General features: G+C 45.8%; 1 protein-coding gene across 1 annotated transcript in view; it reads right to left on the bottom strand.

Annotated features, from left to right (window-relative positions):
• Nucleotides 1–11,726, bottom strand: part of ANKRD29 (ankyrin repeat domain 29) — a 71,834-nt gene extending 60,108 nt beyond the window's left edge. The window contains exon 1 of the mRNA XM_023207508.1: nt 11,621–11,726. Coding sequence (XP_023063276.1) covers nt 11,621–11,641 — 21 coding nt within the window. The 5' untranslated portion in view covers nt 11,642–11,726. The remainder of the gene's footprint in view (nt 1–11,620) is intronic.
• Nucleotides 11,727–18,869: the final 7,143 nt, after the last annotated feature.

Raw genomic sequence — 18,869 nt, 5'->3', positions numbered from 1 at the left:
CTTCCTATCCTCCATCCCAAGCTCCTCTCCAGCTAAGATGGAAAGTCCCCAACCTTCCTTCTGTTTGGGGTCTACAGACATCACATTCCCTGGATAACTTCCAAATCTCCGCTGGGTATGATCTGCACATAATCATAAATGGTGTGGAGAGAGACAGGGCCAGTCTTCTAGCCTTCAAAGGAGACGGTGCACGTGAAAATACGTCAAGGAAGCTGTAAAGCTCTTTACCAAGCATGCTATTACTATTTCGTCTCTTTCTCGATTTTTCTGATCACTGCAATAAAATCAAGGAGCTTCTCTCAGGCTGGCTGGTTGCAACTTTCTAAGTAACAGCAAGGAAAACTAGGTTGAGATCTTGCTCTGCATCAGGCAGTGTGCTAAACAATTTACTGCTTTAACTCATTTAATTCCAGGAGCAGCCCCATGAGGTAGTACAGTCATGTAATATATAATGATAGGCTGCATATATGATGGTGGCCCCCTAAGATTATAATACTATATTTTTACTGTACCTTTTCTTCGTTTACATGTGTTTAGATATGCAAATGCTCACCACTGTGTAACAACTGCCCACAGTATTCCATTCAGGAGCATGCTGTACAGTTTTGTCACCTAGGAGCAATAGGCTACACCATAGAGCCTAGGTGTGCAGTCAGCTACACTCTCTGATGTCTGCACAGTGAAGCAATAACCTAATGTGCATTTCTCAGAATGTGTCCTTGTTGTTAAGTAATGTATAACTAATATAATTATTCCCATTTTTTCTTTTTTTTAAGAAGGAGTCTCATTCTGTCACCCAGGCTGGAGTGGAGTGACACGATCTCGGCTCACTGCAACCTCCCCCTCCCGGGTTCAAGCGATTCTTCTGTCTCAGCCTCCCAAGTAGCTGGGATTACAGGCACCTGCCACCATGCCTGCTAATTTTTGTATTATTGGTAGAGATTGGTTTCACCATATTGGCCAGGCTGGTCTCAAACTCCTGAGCTCAAGTGATCCGCCTGCCTTGGCCCCCCAAAGCGCTAGGATTACAGGCATGAGTCACTGCACCCAGCCTAGTCCCATGTTTTCTTTTATTTTTTACTTTTTACAGGAAGGCCCCTCCCCTCCCCCACCTTCCTTCCCCTCCTCTCCCTTCCCCTCCCCTCTTTTAGATGGAGTCTCAATTTGTTGCCCAGGTTGGAGTGCAGTGGTGCAATCTTGGCTCACTGCAACCATGCCTGACACTAACCATGCCTGGCTAATTTTTGTACTTTTGGTAGAGCTAGTGTTTCGCCAGGTTGGCCAGACTGATCTCATACTCCTGGTCTCAAGTAATCTACCTGCCTCAGTCTCCCAAAGTGCTGGGATTACAGGCATGAGCCACCATGCCTGGCCTATTATTCTCATTTTTAAGATGAAGAAATTGAGCATAGGAATGAGTTAGTCAAGGTCACACAGTAGGGATCTTGGCTCATCCAAATAACAGAGCCGAGATTTATATCCAAGTTTGGGCTGGGCGCAGTGTCTCACGCCTGTAATCTCAGCACTTTGGGAGGCCCAGGCGGGTGGATCATGAGGTCAAGAGATCGAGACCATCTCAGCCAACATGGTGAAACTCCATCTCTACTAAAAATACAAAAATTGGCTCGGCATGGTGGCGCGCAACTGTAGTCCCAGCTACTCAGGAGGCTGAGGCAGGAGAATTGCTTGAATCCAGGAGGCAGAGGTTGTAGTGAGCCAAGATCATGCCACTGCACTCCAGTCTTGTGACAGAAAGAGATTCTGTCCCCCAACCACCAATAAATAAATAAATAAATAAATGCAAGTCTGGACTGGACACGGTGGCTCATGCCTATAATCCCAAGCACTTTGGGAGGCTGAGGCAGGCGGATCACTTGAGCTCAGGAGTTTGAGACCAGTCTGGCTGACAACGCGAAACCCTGTTTCTACTAAAAACACAAAAATTAGCTGGGTGTGACGGGGCACATGTGTAATCCCAGCTACTCGGGAGGCTGAAGCAAGGAATTGCTTGAATCTGGGAGGTGGAGGTTGCAGTGAGCCAAGATGGCACCACTGCACTCCAACCTGGGTGACAGAGCAAGACCCTGTCTCAAAAAAAAAAAAAAAAAAAAAGAAAAAGTCTGATAGTCTGTTTGGGCCCAGAGTCTGAGATCGTACATTTTACACCTTGTAGAAAATTGAGTGTAGGCGGCCTTCTCACAGCCCCACTCCTGTCGGGATGTCGGGACTCCGTCTGAGAGCCCCACGGGGGGACTCTGCCGGCCTCCTTCGCCGGAGGCCGACAGACTTCTCCCCCACACCTTAGGTTACCAAAAATAAACTTGCAGTTTTGCTCCTAAAAAAAAAAAAAAAAAACAAACAAAGAAAATTGAGTGTAAGCTTCCACATTTGTCATATTCCACATTTGTCATATTTTCTTCTCTCCCTACCTGCGCCCTTCCATTTACTGTCAGAATTTTGGCTAATACACTGCTTATCTGTACACTTCCAGAAATTGTACAGGAAGGAAGGGGAGAGGAAACACAGAGGAAAATTTATTTGTACAGAACTAGAATTCTAATTAAAAGCTAAGAGGGGTATAGAGATTTAAACTATTAGTTTTAAAAGGTTTAGAGTAATGTGGACTTCAATCGTACACTTATTAATTCAATCAAGATAATATTAGCTCTACTCAATAATGAATTTCTATGATATTAGAGGTGACATAAAATACAGATGTAGTGATGGATTGCAAAGCTATATGCAGAAAGATGTTTTTGAGACATTACTGGCTATTCTAATCCACTGTCCCACTTTGTGCTAAGTATTTACAATTTTCAGAATGCTTAATAAACATTAAGCCTGTAAATCAAAAAAAAATTTTAAGCCCCCCAACTGACTGAGTGGACCCCCGTCTTGGCCCAGGGGATCCCAAAGAAAACCTGAAAAGTTCAGGCCATGACAGGAAGGGAGGTCTGATATACCTCATTACACCCTCCTCCCTTTGGAACTTAGGCGCAACAATTAACCTGCATTACCATTAAAATATAGTTCATAAGATTCACAAAACAGACTCTTTGTAGAATAAGATACCCAGCTCCAACCTGGCTGGGGTATAGCATCATATGACAGATAGCAGACCCTAAAGGAAATATGAAATTCTTTTTTTTTTTTTTTTTGAGACAGTCTCGCTCTGTGGCCCAGGCTGGGGTGCAGTGGCGCGATCTCAACTCACTGCAAGCTCCGCCTCCCGGGTTCAAGTGATTCTCCTGCCTCAGCCTCCCGAGTAGCTGGAATTACAGGCATGTGCCACCACGCCTGGCTAATTTTTGTACTTTTTAGTAGAGACAGAGTTTCACCGTATTGGCCATATTGGCCAGGCTGGTCTCAGACTCCTGACCTCAGGTGATTCACTGGCCTCGGCCTCCAAAAGTGCTGGGATTACAGGTGTGAGCCACCACGCCTGGCCTCCTTTTAAAAAATAATTCTCTGAGTTTCCTTTTACTTTAAAAGATACTTCTAACCAACATGTGTCTGTGTTCTCAAGCAGAAGAGATTAGGCGTTGCCAGTTGTTAAAGGAAGTTTGCTGGAGGCAAAGTGGTACCAGTGAGAAGTCACTGATAACAGCATGATGGAAAAGCCATCAAAAGTAGATTAAAAGGGGTCATGTTGTTCAGATGCAAGCAGCCCTACATACATTGATTGATTCTGAATCACCAAGCAGAGCCTAAATTGTGACTTATAACGCTCTGTTTATTCTTCCACAGACTTGTCTAACAAAGCGGGGCCTTTTTACATGTAGGCTTTGGAGACCCAGAGCCTAGGACCTATGAGTCTTTCAGGAGCCTATGAAAATGAAAAAGTTAATCTGTAGTTCCCAAATCAAAGTTAATACATATTCAGTTAAATAGCTGCAAAATATAACACCCTGTCAACTTCATTAACTGCTAAATTTGGTATTCATAAAATACTGATGCCACATGAAAATCATTTGTAGGTCTGATCTGCTCACTGCATGAGAGTTACTAACCAACTATGACAACTGTAGAAAAATGGACCAAAGGTCAATTAAATGAGTAACTTACAGCTAAATCACTTAAAAAGTAGTATCACAAAATCCTTCTAAAAATTTTACAATGAAAAGTCTCTTTTATTATTGTGGCTGTGGGTGCATTTTATTTTTTATTTTTATTTTATTTTATTTTTTTTGAGACAGAGTCTGGCTCTGTCGCCCAGGCTGGAGTGCCGTGGCCAGATCTCAGCTCACTGCTAGCTCCGCCTCCTGGGTTTACGCCATTCTCATGCCTCAGCCTCTCGAGTAGCTGGGACTACAGGCGCCCACCACCACGCCCAGCTAGTTTTTTTTTGTATTTTTTTTAGTGGAGACGGGGTTTCACCATGTTAGCCAGGATGGTCTCGATCTTCTGACCTCGTGATCCGCCCGTCTTGGCCTCCCAAAGTGCTAGGATTACAGGCTTGAGCCACTGCGCCTGGCTTGTGGGTGCATTTTAATATGTTTGATAGGATGGGCGGTGGATGAAAGAATGTTGCTAATGCAAATCTCAGACTGGCCTGGGACTCTGCTCTGGACAGACCTTCCCTCTGTGCCTTCTGGAAGTCCATTTCATAGTAACCAACTCCTCTTCATCCTTAGCATAGTGCAGAGCACTCCCTCTCTCCCTGCCTCAACCTACCCAGTGCCTGCTCCCGGTGGAGGCAAGGCCTTCTCCCACATCAGCACTGCAGTGAATAGGCCCACCTGGCTTCCAGGCCACTGCCCCTCCATTCAGGGCTATAAATCTCTGCTCCTTCAAGACTCAGGTCATCCCATCTTCCCATCCTCTACCTCACCTCAGCTCACCTAGCAGTTGTCACCTCCTGATCGTTCTTCCTTATTCACAGAAAATGTTGGCACCTGGTTTGGCAGCTTCCTTTCTACCTACCCCAAATCCTGACTTCATCCCGGGCTTCACTTTACAAAACATCAACCCTCAACTTTACCTCCTTTCCCTTTACCCCGGTGGGAGACGTTTCCCTCTGCCATTCTAGTTAATTCCACAGCAAATGGAACCCAGCTCAGGCTCACTGCCCCCAACTCCCTGAGACATTCACTCAGCAAAATCGTCCCCAAGCCTTCTCCACAGTCCCTATTATGATTGAAAAATACCTTGAGATATAATCTACATACGTAAAATTCATCCTCTCAAAGCATACAATCCAGTGGGTTTTGGTGCAATCATAAGGTTGCGCAACCATCACCACTATCTATTCCAGATTATCTACCCATCAACAATCACTTCCCATCCCCTCCTCTTCCCCAATCCCCTGGCAACCACTAGTCTACTTTCTGTCTCTATGGATTTGCTGATTTTGGACATTTTATATAAATGGAATCATCCAATATATGGCGTTGTGTGTCTGGCTTCCTTCACTGAATATGTTTCCAAGTTTCATCTACGTTGTAGCATGTATTAGTGCTTCATTCCTTTTTATGGCTGAAGGATAGTCCATTGTACAGATTAGCACGTTACGGACTAAATGCTTGTGTTCCTCCCCAAATTCATATGTTGAAGCCCTAACCACCAATGTCTTGTGAGCCCAATCCCCTGCCCCAGTTGGTCCAGAAAGCAGGACCCACCACTCAGTGAGTTCAGAAGGCAAAGCACTGAACCAAAGAGGATTATTCTCAAACTTTAAGTTCTAATAATATTTGCCTTGCTAGGTATTGGACTTGCTTGTGACCTGTCATTCCTTTCTTCCAACTTCTTCTCCCTTTTGGGGTGGAAACATGTATCCTATGCCTGTCCTACTGTCATATTTTAGAACCACAAAACTTGTTTGAGGTAGGCGTGGTGGCTCACGCCTGTAATCTCAACACTTTGGGAGGCCAAAGCAGGATTGCTTGAGTCCAGGAGTCTGAGATCAGCCTGGGCAACACAGGGAGACCCTCATCTCTACAAAACATAAAAAATATTAGCCAGGCATGGTGGTGCAAGCCTGTAGTCCCAGCTACTTAGGAGACTGACACAGGAGGATCGCTTGAGCCCCGGAGGTCAAGGCTGCAGTGAGTCATGATTGTACCAGCCTGGGCAGGCGACAGAGTGAGACCTTGTCTCAAAACAAAAGCAAAAACACAAAAAAACTTGTCTGATTTCACAGGCTCACAGCTAGAGAAGAATTTCACTCGGGATGAATCATACCTTGAGTCTTACCCAGTATCTGATTTAGATATTTAGATGAGACTGTGGATTTTACAGTTGATGCTGGAACAAGCTAACACTTTGGGGACTGTTGGGATGGAATGAATACATTTTGCACACAAGACAGACATGCCAGGATGACAGGGGCTGAGGACCGAATGTTTGCATCCCCCCAAAATTCATGTGTTCAAGTCTTAATGCCCAGTGTGATGATTTTAGGAGGAGTAGTCTTTGGGAGTTAATTAAGTGTAAAAGAGGTTGTGAAGGTATAGCCCCCACGATGGAATTAATGCCCTTGAAAGAGTTAGAGACACCAAGGCTTTCTCTCTCGGTCATGTGAGGAAACGGGGCACGCACAGGTGGCCACCTGTAAGTCAGGAAAAGAGCCCTCACCAGCCACCTTGATCTCAAGATTTCCTAGCTCTAGAACTGTGAGAAATAAATGTTTGTTGTTTAAGCCTCCCAATCTATGGTATTTATAATGCATAACACTTTTTTTTGTTTGTTTGTTTTGAGACAGAGTCTCACTCTGTCACCCAGGCTGGAGTGCAGTGGTACGACCTTGGCTCACTGCAACCTCTGTCTCTAGGGTTCAAGTGATTCTCCTGCCTCAGCCTCCCCAATAACTGGGATTACAGGCACCCGTAATGACGTCCAGCTAATCTTTTTATTTTTAGTAGAGGCAGGGTTTCATCATGTTGGCCAGGCTGGTCTTAAACTCCTGACTTCAGGTGATCTGCCACAGCCTCCCAAAGTGCTGGGATTACAGGGATGAGCCACTGTGCCTGGCCAACATTTTGTTTTTATCATCAGTTTATGGACATTTGGATTGTTTCCACTTTCTGACTATTATGAATACTATTGCTATGAATCTTTATGTTCAAGTTTCTGTGTGAACATGTTTTCATTTCTCTTGGGTATAGTCCTAGTAGTGAAATTGCTGGATCATGTGGTAACTCTATATTTAACTTTTTGAGGCTGGGTGTGGTGGCTCACGCCTGTAATCCCAGCACTTTGGGAGGCTGAGGCAGGCGAATCACGAGGTCAAGAGATGGAGACCATCTTGGCCAACATGGTGAAACCTGGTCTCTACTAAAAACACAAAAATTAGCTGGGCATGGTGGCATGCGCCTGTAGTCTCAGCAACTCAGGAGGCTGAGGCAGGAGAATTGCTTGACTCCAGGAGGCGGAGGTTGCGATGAGCTGAGATCACGCCACTGTACTCCAGCCTGATGACAGAGCGAGACTTCATCTCAAAAAAGACAAAAAACAAAAAACAGGCCAGGCGCGGTGGCTCAAGCCTGTAATCCCAGCACTTTGGGAGGCCGAGACGGGCGGATCACGAGGTCAGGATATGGAGACCATCCTGGCTAACACGGTGAAACCCTGTCTCTACTAAAAAATACAAAAATCTAGCCGGGCGAGGTGGCGGGCACCTGTAGTCCCAGCTACTCGGGAGGCTGAGGCAGGAGAATGGCGTAAACGCGGGAGGCACAGCTTGCAGTGAGCTGAGATCCGGCCACTGCACTCCAGCCTGGGCGACATAGCGAGACCCTGTCTCAAAAAAAAACAAAAAACAAAAAACAAAAAACAAACAAACAAAAATTGTTTTGAAGAAAGACAAGCATGGTTTTAAAAATGACTGCATCAGCCGGGCGTGGTGGCTCACGCCTATAATCCCAGCACTTTGGGAGGCCGAGGCAGGCGGATTACCAGCGGTCAGGAGTTCAAGACCAGCCTAGTCAACATGGTGAAACCCCGTCTCTACTAAAAATGCAAAAATTAGCCAGGTGTGTGGTGGCACATGCCTGTAATCCCAGCTACTTGGGAGGCTGAGGCAGGAGAATTGCTTGAGCCCGGGAGGCAGAGGTTGCAGTGAGCCGAGATTGTGCCATTGCCCTCCAGCCTGGCTAACAGAGTGAGACTATGTCTTAAAAAAAATAACTAGGTCGGGCGCAGTGGCCCAAGCCTGTAATCCCAGCACTTTGAGAGGCGGAGATGGGCAGATCACGAGGTCAGCAGATTGAGACCATCCTGGCTAACACAGTGAAACCCCGTCTCTACTAAAAAAATACAAAAAAACTAGCCAGGCGAGGTGGCGGGTGCCTGCAGTCTCAGCTACTCGGGAGGCTGAGGCAGGAGAATGGCGAGAGGAAACCCGAGAGGCGGAGCTTGCAGTGAGCCGAGATCCAGCCACTGCATTCCAGCCTGGGCGACACAGCGAGACTCCGTCTCAAAAAAACAAAAAATAAATAAAATAAATAAATAAAAATAAAAATGACTGCATTATTTTATATTCCTATCAGCAATGCATGCAGATTCAATTTCCCCACATCCTTGCCAACATTCGTCATTGTCTTGCTGATTAAAGCCACCCTAGTGGGTATGAAGTGGTATCTCATTACAGTTTTGTATTTGCATTTCCAAGACCATGGCTAATAATGTTAAGCATCTTTTCAGGTGCTTACTGGCCATTTGTAAGCTTCTTGGAAGAAATGTCTACTCACATGTCCACTTTAAAATTAGGCTTTATTTGTCTTTTTATTGTTGAAGTGCCTATTGTCATTTAAAGATGCTCAAGTCTCTACCATTTTAAAGCAAACAAACCCTTGGTCAATTCCAGATCCTTGCTGCAGCCACAGCCTTTTAAAAAGAATCTCTGGGTCAGGTGCGGTGGCTCATGCCTCTAATCCCAGCACTCTGGGAGGCCGAGGTGGGCGGATTACCTGAGGTCAGGAGTTCGAGACCAGGCTGGCCAACATGGCGAAACCTCATCTCTACTAAAAATACAAAAAATTAGCTGGGCGTGGTGGCAGGCACCTGTAATCCCAGCTACTGAGGAGGCTGAGCCAGGAAAATTGCTTGAACCTGAGAGGCGGAGGTTGCAGTGAGCCAAGAGTGTGCCACTGCACTCCAGCCTGGGTGACAATGGCAACACTTTGTCTCAAAAAAAGAAAAAAAGAAAAAGAAAAAGAAAAAGAAAAACCTCTGTTTCTTGCAGAATTTCTTGAAAGAGTTCTCCACACTTGTGGATTCTACCCACTCTCTTTCAAGCTATTGCAGTCTGGCTCCTGATCCTAACACCACTGCAAGTGCTCTCGGCAAGGTCACCAGGGCCTATTCTGTTACTAAATCCAATGGACTTTTCAATTCTTTGATTTCCCCATGGCATTAATAAACACCAAGGCCCTCTTCATCTTTGTTGAAAGATTAGAGATCCTTGGCATAAGTGACAGTGCATGCTTCTGAGTTTTCTCATTCCTCTCTGGCTGCTCTTTGTCAAATCTTCTTCAAGATTTTGTCCTCAGTCCTCTTGTTTTCCACCTTTATATGGTTCCACTGGGCAATCATGTTCATTCCCACGGGTGCCTACTTAACACTGCTGACTCCTCAATCTCATCTCTAGCTGCTGCCCAGACTTGCCTCCTGGGATCGAGGAGTGTATATCTGTCTAATCAACATCTCTGCTTGGATTTCCATCCATCCTCAAACTGAAAGAAATCAGGCACATTCGTCAGCCCTGGGCTCAACACAAACACTATATATCTCTCAATTTCCTGAGCCCAGTACAAACACCATATATCTCTCAATTTCCTGAGCCCAGAACAAACACCATATATCTCTCAACTTCCTGAGTCCAGTACAAACACGTCCCACCATATATCTCAACTTTAGAAAAACACCACCTGGAAAAATCCCTGATAAGGACACAGCCGTTTGTAGTTTGACTGAAAGCCCGGGAACCAATAAAAAAAACTGCTAAATGTACGACTTAAAATGTTAACCAATTGTAATGCTGTAACCTAAAGAAATTCCTTGTTCCTCTGTAACCTTACAAGTCCTGTTTACATCGGGTTATAAAAAGTGAGCGCACGCATTGTTGGAGGCCCTCTTGTAAGCTGTGAAGCGGAGGGACCAAGTTCGAACTTGCAGTAAAAGATCCTTGCCGCTTGGCTTTGACTCTGGACTCTGGTGGTCTTCTTTGGGGAACAAACGGTCTGGGCATAACAAAACTTTATCCCAAACCAAACGTTTTATCTTTATCTCTCTTGCCTTCCCTACTGAATTATGTCAATTTAAAACTTTTAAGGTTTTTTTTTTTTTAAACCATTACCTTAAAAAACAAACAAACAAACAAACAAAAAAAACTTTTAAAGTCGGCCGGGCGTAGTGGCTTATGCTTTTAACCCCAGCACTTTGGGAGGCCAAGGCGGGTGGATCACCTGAGGTCAGGAGCGCGAGACCAGCCTGGTCAACATGGTGGAACCCAGTCTCTACTGAAAATACAAACAATTAGCTGGACATGGTGGCGCACGCCTGTAATCCCAGCTACTCTGGAGGGTGAGGAAGGAGAAATCGCTTGAACCCGGAGGCGGAGGTTGTAGTGAGCCGAGATCAGGCCATTGCACTCAGCCTGGGCAACAAGAACCAAACTCCGTCTCAGGGAAACAAACAAACAAATCTTTTAAAGTCATTTCACGTTCATGTATTTTGTTCCATTCTCACCACCTATGCACTGGTCCAGCACCATTTCTTAAAAAGATGACAACATCTCCCAGCTCCAACCCTATTCTCCAAACCCAGCCAGAGATCTTTGTAACATGCACATCCCCCTGCTTACATGAGCTGTTGTCGGCAACGGGATTACAGTGGCTTCAGAGTCAGACACACTTGGGTTTCAGTCTTAACACCATAACTTATTGGCTGCAAAACCGTGGGTGAGTTAATTTCTCTATATCTTAGTTTTCTCATTAAAAAAAAAAAAAAAAAAAAAAGCTACGAAGAGCACCTCCCATAGGTTTCCCCCAGGATTGAGACCATACATATCATGTCCTTGGTTCAGTCAGGCACATTTGAACTGTTTAATACATTTTAACTACTATTTTTATTAAAATCTTTCAGTCGAGGCAAATGAACCTCTTTCATCCTAAAATGTGGGGATTAGATGGAATGACTTTAATCAACACTTTTGAGACAAGACACCTTTGGACCCTGAAGCCTCCCTGGGCGCTGGCTACCCCTCTGGGGAGGAAGCAGCCGTGGGCGCAGCTGGTACTCCTGCATGAGGACGCAGAGGGTCAGGTTCGGGGACTCCTTCTGCTGCAGGACAGCGCTGACCCCAGCTTCTTCACCGCCCCCGACCTGTTACCCGGCGACAGTCCCCGCCGCCCCGTCGCCGGGCACAGACTCAGCCGATCCACAGCCATGAGTGCGAAGCCTCGCAGGCAGGGCAGGCAGGCAAACCGCAAACCCACAGGACGCACCCAGCCCCGCCGCTTCCTCCCGGGCCTCGCCTCCGGCGGGAGGAGAGAGTAAGGAGGAGGCGGCGGGCAGCGGGCGGCGCCCACCCCACCCCACCCCACCCGACCCGACCCCGCAGGCCAGGCCGCCAGAGCCCGGCCCCAGCCCCAGCCCCGGCCCCGGACCCCGCGGCGCTCACCTTGAAGGACATCCTGCACATGTCCGCGGCCGCCCCAGCGGGAGCCCGCGCGCTTCGGGCCCGGGACGCCCGGTCCTCCCCGGCCCGTCACTCTCCCGCGGCGCTCGGCGTTCCGCAGAGGGGCGGCCTCCGACGCCGCGCGCTCCCGCCGCCCGGCCCGGCAGCAGCAGCCGCACCCAGGGCCCGGCGGGACGGGCGGCCCGGGGGCGCGCTCCGCTCGCGCGCGCGCACACTGCACATGGGGTGCCGCGTGGACGCGCTCCAGGACCTGCTACACACGCGCGTGCACAAACACCCCAAACTTCGCACGCACTGTGCGCTCTCCACACACGTCCACACTCCAACACTCACTCATCCACACACACACACTCCAAACTCCACACACATTGTGCATACGCTCCACATTCCACACACACAGAGGTTCCACACACATTTTCCACCCTCACGCCCACTCACCCGCATGTACTCACGCACAAACTCCATATATACCCTCCCAAATAGACTGGTCTGCCCCAGAGGACTCCCAACCTTCATCACAGCGCAAATATTATAATGATGTAAAAATGAAGCTTGAGGAAAAAATTCATACAATGGCTATTTTCATTATAATTTCTTTCTCGGTTTCCTGAGAAACTTTTTTTCTTCTGGGGAAAATATCTAGGAAACAAACCTTTTGATTGCACAAACAATAAGTGGTCTTTTCTTTTTCGAAGGAGAAAGGCCAATTTTGGAATAGACTCATACCCCTTCTCCTTCTTCTCATTGTTAATCCAGCAGTTCCCTCCTCCTCCCGGTCTGATGCTGCAGCCCTGGAGTATTGCAGTATGTGTGCTTACTCCTGCTGCCTGCCCAGGATGGGTTTCAGGGAAGTAAAACTGGGAATTTTAAGTATAAAAGGTAATAACAGCTCTTCAGGAGCATTTTAGAAAAGTTAAAGTAAAAAAGTAGCGCAGGCACAGTGGCTCACGCCTATAATCCCAGCTCTTTCGGAGGCCAAGGCGGGCAGACCACTTGCGTCTAGGAGTTTGAGACCAACCTGGACAACATGGCAAAACCTGTTTCTACTAAAAATACAAAAATTAGCCAGGCATCATGTTGCGGGAAGTCAGGGACCCCAAACGGAGGGACTGGTTGGAGCCACGGCAGAGGAACATAAATTGTGAAGATTTCATGGACATTTATCACTTCCCTAATAGTACTCTTATAATTTCTTATGCTTGTCTTTACTGCAATCAGTCTCTGAACATAAATTGTGAAGATTTCATTTTAATATGGACATTTATCAGTTACCAAAATTAGTACTGTTATAATTTCTTACACCTCTCTTACTTTAATCTCTTAATCCTGTTATCTTCGTCAGCTGTGATCAGGACCCTGTGATGATTGCATTAACTGTACAAATTGATTGTAAAACATGTGTGTTTGAACAATATGAAATCAGTGCACCTTGAAAATGAACAGAATAACAGTGATTTTAGGGAACAAGGGAAGACAACCATAAGGTCTGACACTGCCTGCAGGGTTGGGCAGAATAGAGCCATTATTTTATTTCTTGCAGAGGGCCTATAAACTGACATGCAAGTAGGAGAGATATCACCAAATTCTTTTCCTAGCAAGGAATATAATACTAAGACCCTAGGAAAAGAATTGCATTCCTGAGGGGAGGTCTATAAACGGCCACTCTGGGAGTGTCTGTCTTATGTGGTTGAGATAAGGACTGAAATACACCCTGGTCTTCTGTGTTACCCTCAGACTCACTAGGGTGGGGAAAAACCCCACCCTGGTGAATTTGAGGTCAGACCAGTTCTCTGCTCCCAAACCCTGTTTTCTGTTGTTTAAGACGTTTATCAAGACAATATGTGCACAGCTGAACATAGATCCTCATCAGTAATTCTAATTTTGCCCTTTGCCTTGTGATCTTTGCTTTGCCTTTTGCCCTTGTGATCTTTAATGGCCTCAGAAGCATGTGATCTTTGTGACCTACTTCCTGTTCATATACCCCCTCCCCTTTTGAAGTCCTTAATAAAAACTTGCTGGTTTTGTGGCTCAGGTGGGCATCATGGATCTACCTATATGTGATGTCACCCCCAGCGGCCCAGCTGTAAAATTCCTCTCTTTGTACTCTTTCTCTTTATTTCTCAGACCAGCTGACACTTAGGGAAAATAGAAAGAATCTATGTTGAAATATTGGGTGCTGGTTCCCCTGATACATGGTGGTGCACACCTGTAGTCCCAGCTACTCAGAAGGCTGAGGTGGGAGGATCACTTGAACCTGGGAGGTTGAGACTGCAGTGAGCCAAGACTGGGTCACAGCCCTCCAGCCTGGGCAACAGAGCAAGACTCTGTCTCAAAAATAGAAAATAAAAAGAAAACAAAAAAATAGTATAAAAGTGAATGTCTTACCCCCTCTAACTATAAGAATCCACTCATTCACTCTCCCCCCCTTCTCAATTAAATTTGTAACCAATATTTAATTTAAAAGGTAAAAAACAATTACAAATAAAAGTCAGTAACAAAAATTTAAATGTTTAACCTTTATGGATAAATTGTATTACTTTGTGCTTAAAATAACTTTAAATAGAAAACATTCCAAACTTTTTTTTTTTTTTTTGAGACGGAGCCTTGCTCTGTCGCCTGGGCTGGAGTGCAGTGGCCGGATCTCAGCTCACTGCAAGCTCCGCCTCCCGGGTTTACACCATTCTCCTGCCTCAGCCTCCCGAGTAGCTGGGACTACAGGCGCCCGCCACCTCGCCCGGCTAGTTTTTTGTATTTTTAGTAGAGACGGGGTTTCACCGTGTTAGCCAGGATGGTCTCGATCTCCTGACCTCGTGATCCGCCTGTCTCGGCCTCCCAAAGTGCTGGGATTACAGGCTTGAGCCACCGCGCCCGGCCTAACATTCCAAACTTTTATAGAAAATTCCAATTTTAAAAAGGACTCAAAACTTTTTCCTTGCCTTGAGTGTCTACAAATGACACAGTTTTTAAGTTGCCACACAACATTATTATATAAAATCAAGCATCAGAGGTTTTGCTTTAATAGTTTTTGTTTGTTTGTTCTTTCTTCTCAGATGGAGTTTCGCTCTTTTGCCCAGGCTGGAGTGAAGTGTCACTATCCCGGCTTACTGCAACCTCCAGCCCCAAGGTTCAAGTGATTCTCCTGCCTCAGCCTCCTGAGTAGCTGAGGTTATAGGTGCCTGCCACTATGCCCAGCTAATTTTTGTATCTTTAGTAGAGACAGGGTTTCACCATGTTGGCCAGGCTGGTCTTGAGCTACTGACCTCAAGTGATCCACCTGGTTCGGCCTCCCAGGGTGCTAGGATTACAAGCATGAGCCACTGCGCCTGGCCTGCTTTAATAGTTTTGATAAACAACAGGGAAAAAGGAAAGAACTAATATTTTGAGTGTTTTCTAGGTACAAGGCATTTTCCTTATAAACATTTTATGGGGTGAGTATTATACCCATTCCACAGATGAAAAAACTAAGGTTCTGAGAGATTGGAGTAATTTGCTAGTAAGTGATAGGGCTAAGCATTTGTCTAGTTCCAAAGCCTGTTTCCTTTCCGTTACACTTGAGCTCAAAGCTGCTTTTCTCTGGCCAGGGTGCTGATGGGATTCTTGTCAGTCTCTGGAAAGAATGTGCCTAACACTGTCTCATGCACATGGTTAAACTCATCTTCATATAAACAGCTCTGAAATGGAACAAAGCTCTCATGGTCACAACAGGCAATTCTTTCTAAAATGGTCTACTCCAAACTTTAATAGTGACCCACTGGACCTAATATGATATTTAATCTGCACAGCCCAGCTTTCTTACCCAAACAACTTCTCACTACCCAAATCAAGAGCCTCTCCATCCTTGTCATCCTGTCAAATAAAAGGGAGAAAGGAAATAACTAATATTTTGAGTGTTTTCTAGGTACAAGGTGCTTTCCTTATAAACATTTTATGAGGTGAGTATTACATATATTCCATAGATGAAAAAACTAAAGTTCTGAGAAAATGTAATAATTTGCTAATAAGTGATAGAGGTAGGCGTTCGTCTAGCTCCAAAATCTTACCACTGTTCTCTTTCCACTATGACTCTCTTTTATCTCCTCTCTTTTGTCTGCCAAATCCCAACCTGCCCAGGGTGTTACCCCCAGCTCAAGTTCCTCTTCCTACACCTTGGTCATCAGTCATCTTCCTCCCAACTTTGCTAAGTTCTTGCCATGGTTCTGCTCTACACCACATCCCTCAACCCTAATTCCACAGGGTCTGGTATTGCTCTCATTTCTAATTCTGTTGCTTTTGACTTCTTCAGCAGAGTTGAAATTCTTCAAGGCCAGGCCCTGTGTCTTACATATCTTTTATTTTCCCCAGGGGCTAGTTTACTACTGGAGGCATGGTAGCTGGTCAAAACTTATTCATCACTGAATTAGTAAAAGAGTCAGGGGGTTGTGTTATCCACATCTACCAAGTCAGAAGGCCCACTCTTATCCACAGATATGCATTACTCAGATGCACAGACATCTGTGTTGGTCTGAAATTAGGCCATAGTCATTGTCACCTTCTGTTCACACCAGCACAGACCTTGATGTGTTTGGCCTCTATTTTGCACTGTCCCAGTTGATGGTCCAACAGGATTTGCCCTCGACAGAATTGAGAAGTAGGTCAATCTGGTCTACTGTGCTTTCTTTTTTTTGCTTTTTTTTTTTCTTCAAGACGGAGTCTTGCTCTGTCACCCAGGCTGAAATGCAACAGCGTGATCTTGGCTCACTGCAACCTCCGCCTCCCGGGTTCAAGCAATTCTCCTGCCTCAGCCTCCTGAGTAGCTGGGATTATAGGCATGGGCCACCAAACCCAGCTAGTTTTTGTGTTCTTAGTAGAGACAGGGTTTCACCATGTTGTCCAGGCTGGTCTCAAACTCTTAACTTGGTGATCTGCCAGCCTCTGCCTCCCAAAGTGCTGGGATTACAGGCATGAGCCACTGCGACCAACCTACTGAGCTTTCTAACTCTCTTTTTGTAATCAGGCTCCTTTATCCAACTAAGAGTTAATCCTGGACATCTTGTCTGTCTTCATTCTCTGTCTATTTACCCATCCCACATCTTTTAAATTTTTTGTATCTATTATTTATAAGGATAGGGTCTCTGTCACCTAGGCTGGAGTCCAGTGGGTCATAGCTCACTGCAGCCTGGAATTCCTGGGCTCAAGCAATCCTATTGCCTCTGCCTCCTGAGTAACTAGCACTACAGGCACATGCCACTATACCAGCTAATTTTTAAAAACATTTTTTTACAGATCGGATCTCGCTATGTTGCTCAAGCTGATTTTGAACTTCTGTCCTCAAGCCATCTTCCCACCTCAGCCTCCCAAAGTCCTGGTATTACAGGCTTGAGCCACCACGCCCAGCCCTTGTTTAGTTTTTAATTTTTTTTAATGTTATTTTTTAGAGATGGGGGCATCACTATATTGCCCAAGCTGGTCATTAAGTCACAGGCTCAAGTGATCCTCCCTGGCAGCTTCCCAAAGTGCTGGGATAATAGGTGCATGCCACCATGCCCAGCTTCCAACTCACGTCTCTCGGCTAGTTAGCTTATTGGAATTTACCTTAAATGAGGCTTCTTGCAGTAAGGACTGTAGCAGACACAGCTTTAAGTAATCTACCCAACACCCCTTGCTCCCTTCCTTTCCCTATCAGAATGTCAGTTTTGCTCAGTTTTGTCCATCATACTCCCCCTGGAGATTTGCTTAAGGTGTACATAGCCCTTTGTTCCATCCAAAGTCCTCCTGTTTAGGCTGGTGATAATGCTTGAATTAGGTGTGGGCAGGTGACAAATTCTGATCTTTGAGATGTTAGAGGAGGTCTGTTGGGGGCTTTTGAGAAAGGTTTCCTTGGTTTTGAGATATACCCAGGAGAAGGTGGTCCTTCTTCCTTGGAACACTGTACTGTACAAATACAATGCCTGGAATGGCTGCAGCCACCTTGTGACCATGAGGAAAACTACCCCCTGAAGGTGGCAGAGCAGACCATGGTGCCACTAAGGCCCTGTGTTGACCAATGGGGAATTCTTACTTCTTTCTATTTTCTTTTCTTTTCCTTTTTTTTTTTTGAGGTGAAGTTTCGATCTAGGCTGGAGTGCAATGGCATGATTTCTGCTCACTGCAACCTCTGCCTCCCTGGTTCAAGCAATTCTCCTGCCTCAGCCTCCCAAGTAGCTGGGATTACAGGCGTGCACCACCACGTCTGGCTAATTTTTGTACTTTTAGTAGAGACGGGGTTTCATCATGTTGTCCAGGCTGGTCTCGAACTCCTGACCTCGTGATCTGCCCGTCTCAGCCTCCCAAAGAGCTGGAGGATTTACAGGTGTGAGCCACTGTGCCCAGCTCACAATCTTTCTTAAGCATATAGTAACATAATGGGAATATGTATATTCTGCTCTTTACAAAGCATTGTAATGTGTCCATTTCCTCCTAGCATTAACAGTTCTCTGAAAATCCGTTATTTATTTATTTAGAGACGAAGTTTTACTCTTGTTGCCCAGGCTGGAGTGCAATGGCACGATCTTGGCTCACTGCAACCTCCCTGTCCCGGGTTCACGTGATTCTCCTATCTCAGCTTTCTGAGTAGCTGAGATTACAGGCACATGCCACCACACCCGCTAATTTTTGTATTTTTAGTAGAGACAGGGATTCGTCATATTGGTCAGGCTGGTCTTGAACTCCTGACCTCAGCTGATCCACCCCCATCGGCCTCCCGAAGTGCTGGGATTACAGGCGTGAGCCACCGTGCCCAGCAAAATCCATCTCTTAATGGCTGCATTTATATTGTATATACTATAATTTATTCAACCTTTCTCCTTTTATAAAACCTTTATGTAGGTTTTCATTTCTATTATTAAAAATAACTCTACTCAGCTAGCCTTCACTAAAGGCATTTCTGCTTATTGTCATTATACATACCCAGCGAGGCACATCGAAAACCAGAGGAAACTAGACGATGAGTAAAGTTCTGCCACCCAATTTGTTAGCATCGTTGCAAACCCTAAGATGGAAAGCATCTTTTGGAACCCTGCAATTCTATCATCCAAGAAAAAATATTCTTTCATTGCTCTTCTACAGTGGCTTACACCTGTAATCCAAGCACTTTGGGAGGCCCAGGAGGGCGGGCAGCCTGAGCTCAGGAGTTTGAGACCAGCCTGGGCAGCACAGTGAAACGCCGTCTCTACTAAAAATACAAAAAATTAGCTGGGTGTAGTGACGCGCACCT

Source organism: Piliocolobus tephrosceles, chromosome 18, assembly GCF_002776525.5.
Source record: "Piliocolobus tephrosceles isolate RC106 chromosome 18, ASM277652v3, whole genome shotgun sequence".
NCBI classification, from domain to species: domain Eukaryota; kingdom Metazoa; phylum Chordata; class Mammalia; order Primates; family Cercopithecidae; genus Piliocolobus; species Piliocolobus tephrosceles.
The sequence above is the reverse complement of the archived record's forward strand: the minus strand, read 5'-3'. Positions and strand labels throughout refer to the sequence as shown.